This window comes from Propithecus coquereli, unplaced genomic scaffold (assembly GCF_000956105.1).
Source record: "Propithecus coquereli isolate 6110/MARCELLA unplaced genomic scaffold, Pcoq_1.0 Scaffold68, whole genome shotgun sequence".
Lineage (NCBI taxonomy): Eukaryota > Metazoa > Chordata > Mammalia > Primates > Indriidae > Propithecus > Propithecus coquereli.
Window position 1 is genome coordinate 8187862 of NW_012152840.1, and position 19631 is coordinate 8207492.

Below are 19631 nucleotides of genomic sequence, written 5' to 3' on the forward strand. Positions count from 1 at the left end.
ATGCGGCTGTCATTGTTTTCTTATCAGTTGTGCATGTAAAGAAAATGATGTGAAATGTAGTCAGTCAGATGTGTTCTCTTCCTCAAGAAATCATATTAATAGCACATTATCAGTAAGGGAAAACTTTGCAGCAGAACCAGATACAAGATTTACTCCGAAGACTGAGGTGAACAAACCTTCAAGTTGAAGGCTTAATTACCTGTAGTGACTGGAAGGAGCATGCAAAGCTGAAGAGAGAAATATTGAGGTCTTAGAATACCCTTTGGGTTTTCTAAAGATTCCAGTAATGGGGGATTTTAGTTTTTATTAAAAGGACAATTCTCCCTAAGAAGCACATAGCCAACAAATAAGCATGGATTTTATGGAGTTCCCTCAGATGGTTGGGGTTCAAGTGTCCAATCCAGGATGAAACTTTTTGTGACACTTATTTTAGAGCCAGTTTTCCAGCTTTGCTTCCTCTACCATAGTTTAGACTGTCTGCAGGCGCAAAGGTAAGGGTGTAGCGGAACTCTTTTAAATGTTTCAAGACATCTTTGTTTTTAAGGTAAAACAGTTTTTAAAACTGCCAACCTCAAATGGATGCTTTTAGTTCTTGTTAACTCATTGGAACTGTTCTCAAATAATAGTTCAGGCAACTAGTGTTCTTATGGCTCGACCATCACAGAAATAGTATTTTGTCAGTTTTACAAGTAAGCTCAATTTGAGTCTCAGTCCATCTTCTAACATTTGACTAAGACAACCTGAATTTTAACAAGACTTGAAATACAGAACTTTTTTTTTTCTCTAGTGGTTCTTTATTTATAACGTGGGCTGAAGCAATTGTTACAATGTAGAAGGGAGACACGTTACACAATTGTTATTTATACACGTTTAGAACAAAAACCTGCACAGGGAGAGGTCAACTCTCAGTACAAACTAGCAACTAAACCACAATAATTTACCTTTAGAAAGGATTTCTTTATTTTTAGCTGTGACACTGCTTTTACAATATGCAAAAACACAAACAGAACTACCCAAGGTGTCTTGTCACATTCTTTCTACATTGAATTTGGCAACATTTTATATTTATTCTGATTATACTAACGTTTAAAAACTAAACAAGTGAAAAGCTGTACCAAGGTACAGTTACATCCATTTATTTCAAAGGTTTAAAATACCACTTTTATCTATTGTGATTACCTTGCAGCGATTTCTGCTTTTGCAAAAACCATCTCGAGCATCATATGCACAATGCATCAGCTACTTTTAGTCATCAAGATTGGTGGGCTAAACCACAGGCACTACTGTTGCTTATATTCTGTAAAAGGAGCTTGTTTTTCAAAGAAAAAAGCTTAAATAGTTTCTAATAACCATGCCTTTGCTTTAAAGCCATAACATAAAATGTCCTTGAGCAATCACAGCAGTGTTAAATGTTAATATATAAAACAGTGACTATACAGGTACGTTACTCTCACATCCAATGCGGTTATGTATTAAAGCATAAGATTATGTCATTGAGGATCAGAACCAACAGAAATCTGCAGGGTGTGTAGGACCCACCAAACTTCACTTCCTTGAGAAGTGTGGTCACAAATGTGCTCTGTCAACTGACCCAACTGCTAAAGGGGCTTGTTTTCTTTTTTAAACACTCTTGCCTTCCCCAAAGGTGAACCCTTTAAATCTACAAATCTCTGTTGGCCTTAAGGGATGGGCATTACAACAAATTTAACTTCCACTTAAAAAAGAAAAGAGAAATCCATTCCAAAAACATTACCTAGAATACAAAAAAGGACAGTATAGTGGTCAGATTCCCAGTGACAATAAACAAATCCTTCTCTCTTCAATGTTTAATATGAAGCCAATTAACTGCTATTGATTTAAAAGAAGATAAGAAAAACGAGCCCCCAATTGGTAAACACATTGGCAAGTTGCTAGACTCCAAGCTGGTTACCCTTGTTAAATCCACTCGAGTTTTTTCAAAATATTTGGGCTTTTCAATGCACCCAGCCTGCTGGGCACGGTTAAGTAAAAGGCATTTGCTATATCTAAGAATTCCCTGCTATCATTTTAAAATGTTTTCACATTTTTTAAACTGCCTTACCCTTTTGGATGTATTTGGATTCAATGAAAGTGAGTACGATCAACGAGAACTAAAGTGGGGCATTCTACGTCTACCCAGTGGCAGCAGCATGCACGGGACTGGAGGTGGGTGCTGTGTGCAGTCAAGAGGAATCGTGGGAGAAAGGAAGTCCTTAAATACCCTATAGAAACAAACACTGCAATCCAGTATGGCTTATTTGGATGCATTTACCATGAAGCTACTAGAAATTCAACCTACGAGGCTACTCTTAAATGTGACAGGATCGGTTATGTTGACAGTGTGCCCCTCCCATGGCCCTCCCCCCAATCCCAACACAGTCTACCATTTCCAGATTTACTTCACTCTGAATATTGCTCATCAATTGTTACTCCTGCTTTTTCCCTCAGAACACAGTATATTTAACTGAGGGTTTTACCTCTTACCCATTTTGTTTGTACATTAAAATAACTTGAATTTGCTTCTAAGCTAGACTACTACAATGCATCTACAAAAGCTTGCAGAAAAAAAAGAAGAGAGTGAAGTATAGTAAATTCTTTTCTGAAATTAACTACTTCATGGTTCCCCTACCCCAACCCTCCCCTTATGCATTTAAAATTTTACAAAGACTTGTAAAAAAGTTAAATGGAATTTGGCACCTTCAGAAAAATCAAAAGGGAAACTAAGATTAAAATGTGCAGAAAGAAAATTGTCAATATTTACAAATTAAAAGATCAAGATTATGTCAGTTACATATGTTGCTTTTAATTCTTATCTAAAGGTGTTGAGTACTTTCAAAAGAGCTGTATTCTGAGTTGCCTACAAAATCTTTTGTTTGATTATAGATTGGAATGGATCAAGACAAATTAGGTTTTATTAATTAAACAGTTCATTCCCCACTGGCAGCGTTTCTTATGAGACTAAGAGAGCCTAAGAGAAGCGAGGGGCTGAGCGATCATTTGTCGTGGTCTTCTTCAGTTTCACGCCCCTTCGGATGGCATTCAGCATGTCTTCTCCTTGTGGAGTATCTCTCGGGCTCAGGTCTGCAGGGTCACTCTCTGGAATCTGGCCTGGGGAGACAGTGGTACTTGGGGGATCCCTTTCCTGGTCTTCAGCATCGCTTTCTGGAATCGCCTGCCTGTGCTCCTCGGGGATACTGGGCTTCGGGCCTGGAAGTGGAGGGTTGACGGAAGCTTGGCCACTCCACATTGAGGAGGGCATGCTGGTGACACCTTGGGGGCCCTCACCCACAGATGGCGACTCGGGGCTATGCTCACCCCGCTCCTCTGGCCCATCCGGAGGGGCTGGCAACACCCCAGGGAGGTCTGGGACGGTTGGGGTCTTGACAGGGATCACGGGTGTCTTGATGGGGATGGGACCAGCTCCGATAGTCCCCCGGCGGACAGAAGGCTTGGTGGAAGGGGTCCGGCGGATGGTTGCAACCCCTGGGGTGACCATAGCAGGTCCGAGGGTGGTGGGGAGGCCAGCGGTCGAGGCTGGGCGCTTGGCTTGGAACATCCGTCGGTAGGACTGGCTGATGTCACTGTTTCTCGGAATGGTGGAGGATTTGTCGAACTCCTGCTGATCTGCCTCCTGGTCACCACTCACAGAGAAATAATCGTAATCTGAAACTGATGATAGGGTTTGATTAGACATAGCCAAGACAGCAGCTTTGCTTTTTGATTCTTCCATGCTGGGAGGACAAAAAGCACACGGAGCAGAATACACACACTGTCTGATCCGAAGCTTCCCCAGGCTTCTGTACTATCCTTAGCAAGCCTCAGCAACAGAGAACCCCCCGCAGGGATCTCCGTTTTGTGCGTGGATGTGCCCTGCGCACCTGAACGGTGCTGGCCATGGAAGGCACTCAAATATCATCAAGTGGGGCAGAATGTAAAACTGCCGGGCTGCAGCAAAGCTACCTCCAGGCATCTCTGGGAGGAGTAAGGGGATGAAGGAGATCATTCTCCTGTCTGGAACTCAACATGAGAAACAAACCTCGAACACACTAGCACAGGCCTTAACATCTCCCCGATAATTAACTAGTTAGGTGAGGGCTAGAAAAAGAATGGAGCTACTGGCAACGAGTCCCTACAACAAGGTCCAGTAACAGGCTCCATCAGTGCCATGTGCTCACTTCCTCTGAAGAAATGGCACAATGCCAGTCTCAGGGCGACGGGGAGGGGAAGCTTAAAGACTAAAATCTCACAGCAGCGGTTCTGAACAGCAGTACTGCTGACAACTTGGGCCACAGGAGTCTTTGTTGTGCAGGGGATGGGGGTGTGCTGGGTATTACAGGATGGTTAGTAGTATCCCTGGCCTCTGCCCACTACATGCCAGCAGCGTCCTTCTAGTTGTGACAACCAAAAATGTCTCCAGACACAGTTAAATGTCCCCTGGGGGACCAAAATCACCATCCAGGGAGACTCACTGTCTTAGAGAGGCTTTGACTGATGGATGGCATACAGCTTGCGGTCAATTGTCATAGATGTTCCAGCTACAGAGATCTTCATTTTGCCTGGACGGTGTGTGTGGTGGGGATGGGGGTGAGGCAGGTTTGAGAGAGTTTGGCTGGCATGGCTTAAGAGTTTGGGCGTGAGACTCTAACATGCCTTAGGTTCAAACTCCAGCTCTGCTACTTATTAGTTGTGTGAACATGAGCAAGTTACTGAGCCTCAGTTTCCGTATCTGTAAAATGGGGAGAAAACACTTATCCCACAAGAGATTGCAGAGATTCAATGGGAAAATAAATATAAAGTACTTAGCACAAAGTGCTAAAACAAAAACGAAGCTATTACTAACAGCATGTGTCTCAATTCAAATTCACCCTGATGGTGAAAAATGAAAAAAGCTGTGAAAAGTCCAGGTCCCTTTCTCACACGGCAGCTGCCTGACAACTGCCGATCAACTCTCCACCGCACACCCGGACGATGAGAACAATTCTGGCACCCCTCTGCTAGCCAGGGGTTAAGCTGTGGTTAAAATGGACTACCAGTTCTCCGTCTCCTCCCTGGTGCTGCTCAGAAAGTCCAACGGCAACACCAGGCTGCCCCGTACCTTGGGAGGGGATGGTGTCCTCAGAGCAGCACGGGGTGGTCGTCTGGGTGCTGTAGCCACTGGAGCACTGAAGCGAGTCCCGGCTGCTCCTCTGGGTGTCCAGCTGGAGGCCCCGCGACAGGGCCAGGGCCAGCTCCTCACAAGCCTCCATCTCCTCACCAGGCTGCGGGATGGAGGAGAGAGAGACGGTGTCCCTACAGACAAGCCACTAGGGCCACGAACCCCAGCCTGGTGTCCCCAGAGCCAGTCCATACGTCGCTTTTGAGAGGCACTCAATACCACTCCTGTTCTGTCCTGTGAGCAGCACATTTCTGTGGGCCCAGGGGGCTACTGACTTGCTTGGGTCCTACCCAGGCTCTAGAAAGTTCTATAGGTCTGGTTCCCACACAAAGCTTTTCCCCAGGGGACTCCTACATGCTGCAGAACAGGAAGTAAGGGAATGGAGCCCAGGTCCCTCCAGCTGCAAGGCTGCCTCAGCCCCCAGTTAGGCCTAAATGGACCCAACAAACTATAGAGAACAAGAGTGTCACCCTGGTGGCGGCAGACACAGTCATGCTCCGTGGTCTCTGAGCCTCCTCGGCCGCGGCAGGTGGGCCGCCTGCAGCAGGGGGTCCTCCCCCGTTGGGCTCCGGCTCACGCTTCTCTTTGCGGCGCTGCAGAGTGTTCACCAGAGGCTGGTCGTAGGGTCCTGGCTTAGCCCAGTCCTAAGCAGAACAAGTGTGATCAGGGGCCACAGCCTCTGCCGCCAGTTGGAGGGCTGCAGTGACCCTTGGGGTTAAGCTCAGGCTGGGACAAGCCAGCAGGCCTCTGCAGGGCCAGGCAGGGGGTGGAAAACCCTTTGCGGGCCTCCTGGGTACTTCCCTTTTCCTCATTTCTGCCCAAAGATTAAAACCCCTCACCCACCAGGCAGGCAGCAGGAGACTCTTAGTTAACAGTCACCAAGAGGTGGCCAACAAATGCTAAGGGCACCAGCCAGGGGAGCACGTCCAGCCCTTCTGTCTCCTTTAGCAACCAAGATGACAGCCCGTTCGTGGAGTGGCCACCAGGGGGCACTAGGGCGACGCCAGCCACTCTCCCTACAGCTGGTCCTCTGATTCCTGGGAATCTGGCCTCAAAAGGCACATTGGGACCCCTGTCCTCTCATGTCCCCAGCTAGGAAGGGAAGGCTCCCAGGGTCAGTAGAAAGATTTTGAGGCATCTTGAGAAGTCCATGCAACCTGTGAGGGCTGAAGTCAAACTCTGCCCAAAAAGCTGGCAGCCGAGGGGCCTACTTTTCACATTTGGGTCCTCCTCTCAAAACAAAGTATAGTATCTCCCTGGAGCACTCACTGAACTTGCCAGGAGATAATTTTAAAACTTCATTTTTATATTAAAGTAACTATGCTTTAACATGAAACAGTCAAGACTGAAAATAAAGTCTGCATACATTTGTAAGTTGAACGCAATGATCCAAAACATACTTTGGGTCATGGTTCTGTTCCCATAGCCCAGCAGAGCACTCACTAGGAGAAACGTCTGGGGAGCACAGCTGAGGAGGACAGTCCCTCCCAGCCGCCTAGAGCTGCCTCTGATAATGTTGACACCCTCAGGTGGGCCCCAGGAGGGGGATAAACCCAGCAGGTGTCAACTTGATGCGGAACTGGGCCTTTTAACTTTGAACTGGGCCGCTGTCTGCAGAGGCTGCCCACACTTCGCTGAAGGAAGACTCCTCAGCCCAGCGCCATGAGGAAATCGCTGTCTTGGAGCTGCCTGCTGCTCTTCGGTTCTCCCCCAGCGGGAATTTACTGAGGGAGAGGCGTTATGGGGAAGAAGGCAGAGTGTGAAAGGAAGGGTGAGGGGAGAACCAGGGTGAGGATGGTGGAACAGAAGAGGGGTGAGCACAGAGGCAATGACAGGAGGAGAGGACAGGAGCGGGGAGGAGAGACACAAACCTTCCAGCTAGGGATCTGAGATGACGGGAACATGCCGGGCCCAATGGTGTAATAATGAGCGTAGTCTGGAAGGTGGACAGAGGTGACCCGAGGGAGCAGGCGGGAGGCAGGCAGGCAGTGGGGGAAAAGGCCTGCACCCACGGGCCCCACGTGGGAATCACTTGATAAACTACAGTGAGAAAACCCGTTAGACAACTGGAAACAAAACAAACAAGGGGGGGAAAAAAGGAAAAAAAAAATTAATATAACAGGATGAGTGTGGGGGGTACAAGATGGCATTGACATTCAAGGGAGGGGGAAACCTCAATATTTATAAATAAAACAAATGGGGCTCTGCTGCTCACAGGTGACCCATGATGCAAGAGAAAAGAGCCAGGTGCAAAGAATGCACATGTATTTGACACCAAATAAGTATTTAGTCAAGGAAATATTTGACCTACATCGAGAATAGTTTGGAAACTGATCAGTGTCCTTAATTGGTGGCATTCTTAATGGTTTTTGATTATGTAACTAACGAAGCCTAACTTCATGGTGATAGTGATTTGCTCATCTCATTATGCAAATTAAAAAATTCTAAAGCAGCTTCAGATGAATCAGTTCATTCTAGGTTTCCAAAATCATCACATGGATCAGGAGCAGATTCTGAATCAAGGGAAGCGGAAGAGGTTTGCAAACTAAAGGCAGAAAAGCACACAGCCTCTGACACAGTGACACGTCCTGTCCAGTGGTCCGCTGGGGGCCAGAGAAGGGCGGGAGAGATGGATGGATATGCACACAACACCTGATCTGGGAAGATGCCTTCACACCTCCAAATTCCCCATACCCCTTCCTCTCCCTCGGGACGACCACACGGTCATTGTTCCGCAGCCAGGCGCTCATTCTAGAAAAAACCCTCAGCCTCGTCCCACCCTCTGTCCCCAAGAGGGGCCCACGCTTGGTGTCGATTCTGAGTTTCCAGGTTCCTGTGTCTGTGATGCCTGTGTAAGCAGCAGGCAGGGGTCAGGGGGCAGGAGAGGAGGGAGACCAGGGCCGCCGTGGCTGCCGCCTGGGCGGTCACCTTCTCTGTGGACACCCAGGCGCCCATGGTGGAGCCCGAGCTGACTGAGGTGGGAGAGCTGCACTCGCTCACTGACTGGCAGGTTTCGGAGGCTTCGGAGGAGGCCGAGCTGGACGAGTTCTGCAGCAGGGAGGGCCACACGAGGGAATCGGACAGAAACCGAACCACACGCCACCAAATTATAATAATAAATAAACAGAAAGAAGTGGGGGGTGGGAGTCGGGAGGGCACGCACAGAGAGAGGGAGAGACAGACATATACACAGAAGAGGGGAGAATGAGAGAAGCAGAGGGTTAGGGTTACTTTCTCCCCAAAGCTGCACCCACACAGAGGCTGTCAAGCCCTTGAAAGGAAGCATGACACCCAGCCAGCCCTAGACCCGTGAGACTGTAGGGCCACAGAGGACACAGATTCGTGTCCTTTGCTGGCACCCAGAAGTGCGCCTGGCACTGGGGCGCCCGGTCATGGCATTGAAGTCCCCGCAATGCTGTGTTCTCTTGGGCTTTTCTTCGCATGCCACAGGCCCAGGTCCCCAGGGAGGCCCTGCCTGTCACGACTCCCATGGGCACAGGCATTATTTACCACGTGAGGCTGACCCCTGGCTTGGGCTTTTGCTACACGTCTGCCTACAATGGCTCTACTTCCTGGACTCCCCCTTCATCAAATGCAGCCTCTGGGTCCAGAAGGGAGGGTTTCCAGCAAGACACATCTTCAGGTTTCTCTGTCCAAAGAGTGATTTGGGGGTTTGGGGCAGGGAAGGCCTGTGGTCAGTGCAATGTTCCTGGTGGCCACCGTGGGGAGGGATGAAGCGTCTGGAGAGGTCTCTTGGGAAAACACCTTCATGCTGATCTATACTAAACCTGGGTCCCTGCCAGGCTCCTAATGTCAGCCAGAGCACGTGCTCCCAGCTTGGCCTCCTGTCACTCGGCTGAGGCAGAGGGACGGCTCCTGTGAGTTCACCGTTACCCTGAGTTTCCAGTCCTGGACCTGGCACATGGCAGGTGCTTAAAAAATACTAAATGGATGAGCGACAATGACCATCTCTTTCATGTAAACTGGGTCCCCAGTGCTGCCTTGTGTCCACCCAGATACTTTTAAGTTTTTTCACTGTTAACTGCGCTCCCTGGCTTACCAAGTGCAGCCCACTCTTCTCTACTGGGATCTCCCCCAAAGTGCTCCTGTATGCGCTATCAAGGAGGCCAGATTCACGTTTCTGTGCCTTTCACCCACAAAAGAAAGAAAGGGACAGAGGTTTAGCTTTCCCGTCCTGAAAGGGCAAGGAACCAAGAAGACATCGGCGCGTGGGGCCGTGCGGGGCTAAAGCGAGGAGAGGCTACGCAGCAGACAGACATCCCTGCTGCACCCTGTGCGCAGCGCCTGCTTGGCAGCCCAGGACCTGCAGTTTTATGGTTTGAAGTCATATTTCTGCCACTTCCCAGGTGAGTGACTGTGGACTTAAAGCCCTCTAAGCCTCAATTTTTTTTCATCTTTAGATGTAAGAGTCACTTATTATAATTTATCAGGACTGTTTATCTTGGTTCCTCTAATTCAAGATGGTACACTTGAAAAAACAAACCAGCAACCCGCCCCAGGACTGTAGGTCCCAATTTCTTTTGACTTCTGCTCATTTATTCTAAAGAACCTCTTGCTCCAGATGGAGTGAACGGCTCTAGGGTGAGACCCTCGCTTAAGACACGGCCCCATTCCCGGGCACAGGCGGGTTAACGCACAATCGGGAACAGTGGAGGAAGGAAAACGGGAGGACTCTGAACAAACTCCATCGCTTGGCCTTGGTCTAGAGCTGTATACTGAGCTGGGAGACAAGGGTTCCTGCCCCTCCTAGGGGTGTGCGCCCATCCTCCCACCCTCAGTAAAGCCACCTTCAGGAGACTGTACCTCTGGCTCACGTGATTTTACAATTTCCTTCAATTTCCCCTCTATCATTCTAAGCAGCCATAAGGCCTTTGTTTAAAGATAGAATTCTATTAAATTTTTCAGCATCCCTGAGCTCATTAGAACCAGCCTAGAGTGGCTAGCCAAGCATGTCCTGGGCACAGGCTTTCATGTTTAAGTCAACCCAACACACCCCTGTTGCTTCCCTCCACGTTATCGGAAGCAGAAACACTCGGCTTCAGCCCCAGTGCACACACGCGGTTTTGGAATGAGAAGGCCAAAGCACGTGCCTCTCTGTTTTAGAAAGGGGGGTCAGTGCACAGTACCACGTTAATTTTCAGTTGATTAAAAACAAATGCACAATTATGCGGCACATAGAACAGCCTCAGAGGAACCGCAGACTCCTGCTCGCCTTCTCACCGCTCACGCTCTGCTCACAGGTCACACAGGTATGGTTTAGCACAGCACATGGCGGGGCTGGGGGACACCTCACAGACCAAGCCAAAGCACCCCAGCTGGGACAAGCGCTTTAAAACCAGAGCCGTGGCTCTTGGCTCTGAGTGTTTCCGTTTGAAATTGAGTGTCCATCCAAGGAAAAGACAGAGTGGCCACAGTGTCCCAGGATGGCTGAAAAATGCTAAAGGGAGCGCTGAGCTGAGGCGAGGCCTGCAGCGCTCTGGCACAGGCTTCCCAGCAGGTGGCGCTGTGGGGCACCCAGCATTCTGGATGCTGCTCACTAAGTGTTCAGCCAGAGGCCAACCCAGTGGCACTCAGGGAGAGAGGACAGACAGGGGGTCACATACACCGACAATGCACAGGAAGGGTGTTCCGATGCTCTCCCCAGCTCTCGCGTTCGGTTCCGGCTGGAACGATAGGGCCAGGCTGGACATAGCACCATCGAACCCACACCACCCCTTCTCCAGAATCAAACTGCCAACAGAATCATCTGCAGAGGCTGATGATTCATTCTCCTCCTCAATGCAAATTGATAAAGGGAACCTGAGAGTGCCAAGAAAGGGCGTCTGAAGCGCTACTATTAAACAATAAAATCTCAGCCATTCAGGGAGAACTTGAGAGGGACAATTGAGGGTGTCCCTGTTGCCCCGATGCCTGTTAATTACAGCATCACGCTAGGCTGGGCACTTACAGCGTCACCAGAGAATGGCCAAGTTCTTTTAATCTGTCTACTTACGTGGGAGAGCTCCCCAAATCAATGTGGTAACTCAACCATTACCACCATGGAGACGGGCGTCAAACCCAACTTACAGTCTCTCTCCCTTTGGGGAAAAACACAGCTGATGATGAGAAATTAAACCAGGGGTTTCCCGAGTCAGCAGGCAGGGGTCTGTCCAAACGGAGGCCCTTCTTTGGTTCCGGCCATTCACGGTGGTCAGGGCACCAGGTGTGACGGCGGCTCCTGGAGTCCAGGGCTCCCTTACCTGGTTGGGGGCCTCTGGCGGCATGGGGGACGGTGACTTGGACTGGAAGGCGTCCTGGGATATGAATCCTGAGTCGTGGGAGGACACGCTCGAGAGCCGCACGGGCGCCTGCTGGGCCAGGTTGGAGCTGCGGTAGCGGTAATGCGAGCTCGGCGAATGCGAGTGGGAGCCGCTGGACCGGGAGTCGCTGCTGTTGACGCTGTTCAGGCTGCTGTGGGACGGGCAGAGGTGGTAGGCATGGAAGGCGAAGAGGGGGTGAGAGGAAGGGGAGACAGACAAAAGGGGCAGAGGAAGAAGAAGCAGAGCATAATGCGATCAACTCTCTGCTCTCAGAAGCAGCACAAACTGTGAGACTTGCTTCAGAACACCAAGTCATTAAGCTGGTAAACAAAAGGTTTTTTTCACATTAGCCAGGGGGAAAAATAGCCATCAGGACTCAGGTCTCTGAGTGCAACATGGCATTCTGACGATGGGGGTCTGGGATGCTAAAAATCAAGTGCTGCTAGAATCAGCTCTGCTATGTCGTCTACTACCAAGGCTAGGGCAGCCGATGCCAGCCGGGACAGAGCTAATCTTATCCACTCATCTGCTTGCAGGAACCATGACCCTGTGGCAAAACCCACTAAGGTTTCAGCATGACCTGGTCAGAATGTCCTTAGATGGACCATCTGGATCCAGATGACCGAGGTTGACACAGCCAACCACCGTTGATGGACTCCCTGCAGTGATTTCATCCTGGGGGTGCCTGGTGAGGATCACCAGAGAGAACATCAGCAAATCAACTCAGTACGTTTGCGTGCATGTGTGTTATCTTTTATTGACAAAGTGATGCTTTCATTAATGGTTTTACCCTGACCCCAGGTGTTTCTCTGTTAAACTATCCGTGGGTCTGGTATAATAGTACACCTGGCAACAGGCAGGCAGCTTTCAGTAACTAAAGGCAATCAATGCTCAACTGTTTGCTTCTGAGATGGAACAGTAAACAGGATGTCAAAATAATGACACACCCCCGCTGGGTGTTCTGTCTGCATTCCATCTCCAGTCATAAGAAACACACTCTACAAGCTGTAGAAAACTCAAATTATGAAAAACAGAAAACTGAACAGAGTCCCATTGTCCAAACAAGCAGAGTTGAAATATATAAAGGGCAGTTGTAGAAGCACCTGAAGGGATGACATAAACAACCCAGCCTGGGATTAGAAAGTTTGTGGTTTCTGCTTCTAATGTTGCAAGAGATTTTGTTTTACAAACTCTGGCAGCTAACAAGGTAGTCAAGGATGGCGTGGTTGTCCCACGCTAGGATTACATGGTGCAAATGTCTAGATGAATATAGGGGAATATGCTGGAGGAAATCGTAGCTATCAGGGATAAATATCATGATTTTTGCCTTTCTCACCAATCAATCAGAAGAGGGCATTTGGGAACAGGCAGTAAAGCTCAGGACAGCTCCAGCCCAGCGCCCTCATAGTTGCAAATGTCAGTGCAACGTGGTTTTCTACTTAAACTAAAATTATAAGGAAGAAAAGATACCCATGCAACTTCGTTTTACACTAATGAAAGAAATTTTTCTTGGCTACCGAAAAGAAAATAGGCTTGTTTCTCTCTCCCCCCACGTGCCCCCCCCCCCAACAATCCCACAGAGCCTATGAAAGATGACAAGAAACCAATCAACATCTTCAGGGGCAGAACATCAGGGTGTTGCATCTTAAGTCTGAATTCCTGCTAAGTGTATATTGTACAAGCTCAAGTGTGAAAAGAAACACACGCCAGGGTATACACGGACATCCCCATGTACAAATTCAGCAGATCCATCCTACTCTTTTTTCTCAATGCTAATACACACAAAGTGGAAACTCATTTGGCTTTGAAAACTTAAATAAAAAGATTAGCAGGACTAGTATACCAAGAAAGATAAGCGATACATCATGCTTCCATTTTTCGAGAAGAGGAGAATGAACTTTCCTAGTCAGAAAACAAAGAATGGTCTTCTAACAGAAGACTGCTAGGCAACAGTTTTGCAGAAGGCAGAACTATTCCAGATGATTCTGAATATGCCGCAATAGGTAATGGTACTAGTTAACAGAGCAGTGGTGGTGGGGGTGGTAATTGCAGTGATAGTATTGGCTGACAGAGCAAGAACTCTATTTACCTTATGAAACCCTAAGACAAAAATCTGAGTGGAAAATGAGGGCATGGGCCATTGTTACTTCTTTCATTTGTTCTGGCAACGAAGAGCTCAGCCTGAATAAGAGTCAACCGAGGTTCACCTTTTTTTTAGTCCTTGTGGTTTTCACTCTGCTAAACAGGAGAACCAATGCGTTCTCATAAAATGGGAAAATCCCTATAACATACAAGTGAGAAAAAGTAAGGTACATCCACTAGTCTAGGGCTAATGGGGTTTTCTTTCTGATCCAAAATTAATCCAGAGACTAAAGAGTGAGACCAAAATCACTAGCAATCTTTCCACTGATCATCTCTCCATTTCCTGTTGAAAATGAGCCATTCGAAGAGATAAAGACTGGCTCTGTTGCCCACATTAGCATAAAGAAAAATGACCTGTCCTGAAAGCGGGCGTGGACCCCACCTTCACTTACCTGCAGACGCTTGACTTCCTGGACATGGTGGTGCTGGGGGAAGAGGGTGGCGTCTGATAGGACCAGCTGTAATCAGAACCTTTCAAGTCCAAAATCACCTAGGGGACAGAGCCAGTTGGGTAAGTGAGGTGCCAAGAAAGGAAACATTAGCCATCAAATCTTAACACCCACCATAACATCAGAATGCTGCCATCACGGGGGTGGGAATTAAAGAAAAAAAAATGTTAATTGAAAAGTTTTTTCTTTTATTGCAGAACTATACCACCAACCCATCAATGTCATAATCCTTTTTCTGAAAAAAGCACAACTATAATTCATGGGGGGGTGGGGAGGGACAAGGAAGACCATGAAATATCAGAGGGAGAGAAAAAAAATAACGACAGTGACCCCTTAACAATTTACAAGAGCCATTTATACCCAAGGCAGCACCATAAAGGCAATAACGGTTTCCGGATTTACTGATCGTGCACTTTAACCACTTGATGTTTGGTGGTCACTTGGGCCCTATTTGACCAGGACTAGAAATCTGAAAGCCCGACAGAGTCAAAAGCAAGCCAGATCTGTCACAATTATTCCTACAGCCACCTCCCTTGCTTGACAAAGAGCCACTTGAGCACAAGGTCCACCTCTCCTTCACATAAGAGGCACTCAATAAATGGCTATTTATTGAGTGAATGCACGCATGTTCTGGTCTAATAAAAGCAATTCTGCAGAACAGAAAATACAAGCTCCCAAATTTGTCTTCTGAGCTGGCTCTCCAAGGAATCCATAAGAATTGTATACAAAGGGCATGTGCTTCGTCAGCTGTTGCACCGAATGTGTCTCTTCACACTTGGTATAGTGATATGTGACATGAACCAAATGAATAAAGCATAAAAAATGTCATCTTTTTCATAAGACTAGAGCGATCTCCATGCATTGCTCAGTTAGAATGAGAGACATGGAGACAGTTTGACAATGACAACCAAAACATACCACTGTCATGTCCCTGTGAAGGTTTACTCCTAGAGGGTGGATGACCACCACGGTTAAGTGCATGGATCTGGGACTCAACCACTTGGCTCAAGTCCCAGTTCCACTGCTCACTAGTTAGGTGAACCTGGTTAAGTGACTGTGTCTCTCAGTGTCTCCGCATCCTCCTCCGTAAGATGGGCGAAACATGAAGATGAACTGAGGAAGTCTAGGTAAAGACCTTGGAACAGTGCCTGACACACAGTAGGTCCCACACAATGGCCAGCTGTGATGATTACCATACATTACAATATAAAGGACATGGTGACACATGAACAGGATTTGAAGTATGATAAACGCCATGAGGAACAACACTCAGGGCCTTGAACTTTTCTCTTTCTGTTTTGTTCCCCTGAGTGCTTAACCCCCGACTCCTACCTGTTCGCTTGAGGAGGGCAGTTTGTGAGGGTCCATGGTCAGGCTCTTCAGATCTTCCGATATGGTCTGAAGGTGGGTGATTTCCCCCAGCATTGAGATTTCTTCCTCCTGGAGGAAAAGCCATTCAGAATGCGTTATTGTCATGAGCGATTCACGTCATCGTCTTACTCCAGCAGTTTTTATTAGGGTCACCGTGTGACCCTTTCGACCGCTCAGAAAAGGCGCTGTGGGACTGGAAGATCTCTGCTGAAGGCACTGCGTGCCCTTGCTTTTGGGAAATGGAAAGGAAGAAGAAATCTGCCATCATTGTGGGGTGACCCGTGGGCCAGGGACCGCGGTGAACACGTGTGGGGGGTGCCAGGCCTGCTCGGGCCGTGTGACTGTGCGTCCTCACGGCGTCCCGCAGCACGGCCCCCTCACGTGCTCAGGCCCTCTGCTGGGGCGGCTCAGCTCCAGTGGATGACACGATGTGAAGATACCTTGGTCCAGACCTTTGTGCAGTCCATGTGTGTTCAACAGAGGTTAACCGTCCCCCTCTTTCTTTTGTTTTTCCACCAACTTAATAAATGACACATAAGAGGGGAGCGGGAACTATTAAAGAAATATCCCACTCACTTTGCCAAACTGCCAAACTGGGACCGTGGGCCCCAGCAAGAACACTCCGTGGAAAACTTCTGTGCTCAGGGGAACAACTCAAACTCAGATGCTTTGCTAGGGCTGAGGCAAGTGAGCTGGTGCCTTATCAGATTCAAGAACGTCCACAGCAGAAGTTACCAATTACGGCAAGCGAACGATTTACTTAAACGTTCAGTCTGAATTGATTCATGGAGGCTCTTCCTACATTCACCTCACAGTCACTCCTTGGTATTCAGCTTGAGTGCTAAGTCTCCAAATCACCTGGAGAGCTTGTTTAAAAAGCGAATGACTTTGTCCCCACCCCCAGAGTTTTGGACTCACTGGATCCGGGCTGGGCCCAAGAACTTGCATTTTTAACTAGTTCCCAGGTGATGCTGCAGACCTGGGGACCCCACTTTGAGAACCACTCTTCTAGGGCCTTCCTGACTTGGGGAGAAAAAGTAAAGTGGAACAACTGGTGCTAAGAACTGTGAATGGGGAGAAGGCCACGTGCCCTCGGCACCACGCAGAGAATCACTGGTCGTACAGGTGACTCCACTGCCATGATTCCAGACACGCAGCAGACTCTGGGTGACCCATAAAGAAGGAAAGCCTCCTTCACACTCACAATCACTGGCCGCAGCATGGAGATGAAGGTGCAGAATCGGCCTCGTTCTTCAATCAGAGCCTTCCGGACGGCCTGCTTTTCTGTTTCTTCCAACAAGAGATATTTATCATTGACATCTTGGAGGGCGCTGTCCAACTGAGGCTGGATGTCACCTCTCCCTGCAAAAAAAAAAAAACAAAGATCCAAGCACGGCTTGCTGAAACACCAGCTTCTGGAACAAGCACTCCTCCTCCCTGGGGTCCTTGCTGAAGTCAAAATCCACAATTTTCCAGGACGTAAACAAATTATTTATTTATACCCAAAAAGGATTAAAGGTGGCTGTTTTCCTAGGCCAAGCCATTTCCAATTTCCAATGCCCGAAGGGCACATTTATACTGTTTATTCATAACATGGAAAATTTCCTGGGGTGGCTCTTGATGACTTGCCTTCTTGCCTTTCATAACATGCACAGAGCCTTCTGCCAACACAACCCTGAGACACATAGCCAGACAGTATTCCTTCTTTTTAGAACATTCTGAAGAGGCTAAGTGATGTAGAAACAAGGTAAGGGGCTATGGTCATTTCCAAAAATGGGCACAAGCTGGCTTTGTTGGGTTGACCTCAGTCAAGGAGACTTTGTTTGGGCAGAAGTTTCTGTCCCTGAAGACAAAGGTGGCAAGTAGCAGCTCTCCTGGCTCTGGGGGCCCCTGGGAAACCTTGTCAGTTAGTTTAAGTCCCTAGTGGAGAATCCTGAATGCTCTTCCTGTAAAAGCAGCCCAGTAACAAAAAGACCTTCAGTCAGGTCTCTTCTGGTGCCAAATTGAAGGTAGAGTCTCTGCTGTGCCTGGCCCATGTTTGGGAATCGTCTGGCCAGGTCCACAGACCCCACTTATGTGGAGACAACCATTGCTAGATTTTAGACAGGGTGTTAACCTTTCAAACAACTCTAAAACATGGTCAGCAAACTGTCTTTGTAAATAAAGTTTTATTAGAACACAGCCATTCATTTACGTGTTGCCTATACCTGCTCTTCCAACAGTGGCAGAGTGGAGTAGTGTGACACAGACAGACAGCATGGCCCTGAGACCATGACTATTTGGCCCTTTGCAGAAGTAGTTTGCTGCACCAGAAGACAAACATGGGCAAACAGGCATTGCACCTGAGGGAGCAGCTACTCTAAGTCTGAACTGTAGGTGGTGACAGCGGTGTGACCAAGGGGAAACCAGCTCATGGGCTTCCACACTGGGCTCCCCATGTGGTGTGTCACCCAAACCAGAGAGAGAATTTCTAAACTCCTTCAGGGCAGGGTTTTGGCCTTTCCCAGCACAGCCCCCAGTACAATGCCATGTGTGTACAACAACCAAGTGCTCAAAAATTATCTAATAGTTTTAAACACAGAATGTTAAAGCTAGGAGGAGCCTTAGGGATTTATCCAGTTGGGCCAAGATGCTTGCGTTTCCATGAAGGTCAAGACCTAGAGAAGTGGAGGGACTCATCCAAGGTCCCAGAGGGCAAGGCTCAGAGCCAGGGTAGCGCCCACACAGCCCGTTCTCCTCTGCCCCACTGCCTCAAGCTGAGGGAATGAATTCTACCACCTTGTAGGAAGGGCCCTTACCTGTTACCATCCACCTCTCTTAAGAATGATGTAGAGAACATTATATGCAATGTACCATTTGGTTTTAAGAAAGAAAACATCAGGGAAAATTGTCTTAGATGTGGGAATGTATTCCATATTTTCTCTTATAAGCAGATGAGAAAGCTTAATTTGGAGCAAGAGACAGTTAGGCTTAAAGAATATCCCAATAGAAAAGGTAGTCCAGTAAGAAAAAGTTACTTCTCAGGCAGTCAGTAAGTTCTAAATTAGCACACAATGAGAAAATTATATGCAGTCCAAATGTCTTAGATGGCCATTAAAGAGAGTATGCACAACTGTGTGTGTATAACTCTCACTAGTGAGTACGAATGTATGATGTGTACAGTATATAGCATCTAAGTCCATGGAGGGATTTTATCCAACAATTACATTACAGTAGTCCCCCGTATCCACAGTTTTTCTTCCTGCAGCTTCAGGTACCTGAAGTACAGTACAAGGGATATTTGGGGGGCGGGGGAGAAAGCAGATGAAGAGAGAGAGACATCACATTCACATAGCTTTTGTTACAGAATACTGTTATAACTGTTCTGTTTAGTTATTGTTGATCTCTCACTGTGTCTAAATTATACATTAAACATTATCAGGGGTATATACATATAGGAAAAAAACACAGTGTAATATATACAGGATTCAGTACTATCTGTGGTTCCAGTTATCCACTCATAGTCTTGGAACATATTCTCTATGGCTGACGGGGACTGCTGTATGTAAGAAATATGCCACCTAGAAATTTCAGCATATTTTCAAGGTGACTCACTCACTTTTTCTTCCATTTAGTCACCATCTACTCCTCAGAGTAATTCTTTACCATTTCTTCAACTTCTCCCTCAGGGATGTAGGAAGAGTCACCCCTATATACATTAACCTGGCCACCTGAGCCATTGGTTTCACATGTCTTTAGTAGACAGGAAACCTGTAAAGCATCCTCCCATTCTCTGTGGGGACTTACAAGGGGGTCAAGTGTTCTTCTCATGGAGATGCACCACGTGTGGCCAACGGCTCACAGAGGGAAGGCTGGGCGTCACCGGCACTGTGAAACTGTGGGTTTTCTCTTCTCCTGTTTTAAAACGCTGGCTTGTGCAGTTGAATCCACATGTACTTAATGTGCACACGGTGCAAGCCCACTGGTAGGGAAGCTCTGGAACACTATAAACACTAGCTTTTCCTCTGCAACCTACAAAATAGCTTGGCCAGTCCTGGGCCTTGCTAGGTGAGGCCACGTGGCTTGGAGTTGGTCTAGGGGGCTTCTTTAATTTTAAGTCTCTCAATCTCTTCCATGATGTTCTAATAACAAAACACGGAGGGCTGCAGACGACGCCAGAATGTTCTTAACTTTGGT

The 19631-nt window shown here is 47.8% G+C and overlaps 1 protein-coding gene across 11 annotated transcripts in view; it reads right to left on the reverse strand.

The window, feature by feature from the left end:
- Nucleotides 1-757: 757 nt before the first annotated feature.
- MTSS1 (metastasis suppressor 1) overlaps nucleotides 758-19631 on the reverse strand; it is a 155645-nt gene continuing 136771 nt past the window's right edge. For 7 of the 11 annotated variants that reach the window (XM_012660829.1, XM_012660828.1, XM_012660836.1 and 4 more), the window contains 9 exons: nucleotides 16660-16817; nucleotides 15417-15524; nucleotides 14028-14125; nucleotides 11434-11644; nucleotides 8102-8221; nucleotides 7045-7239; nucleotides 5644-5817; nucleotides 5114-5276; nucleotides 772-3687 (listed from right to left, as the gene is read on the reverse strand). In XM_012660829.1, the coding sequence (XP_012516283.1) occupies nucleotides 2987-3687; nucleotides 5114-5276; nucleotides 5644-5817; nucleotides 7045-7239; nucleotides 8102-8221; nucleotides 11434-11644; nucleotides 14028-14125; nucleotides 15417-15524; nucleotides 16660-16817 (1928 nt within the window). In that variant the 3' untranslated portion in view covers nucleotides 772-2986. Of the gene's footprint in view, nucleotides 3688-5113; nucleotides 5277-5643; nucleotides 5818-7044; nucleotides 7240-8101; nucleotides 8222-11433; nucleotides 11645-14027; nucleotides 14126-15416; nucleotides 15525-16659; nucleotides 16818-19631 lie in introns of all 11 variants that reach the window. The other 4 variants (XM_012660833.1, XM_012660831.1, XM_012660830.1 and 1 more) reach the window with 3 other exon arrangements.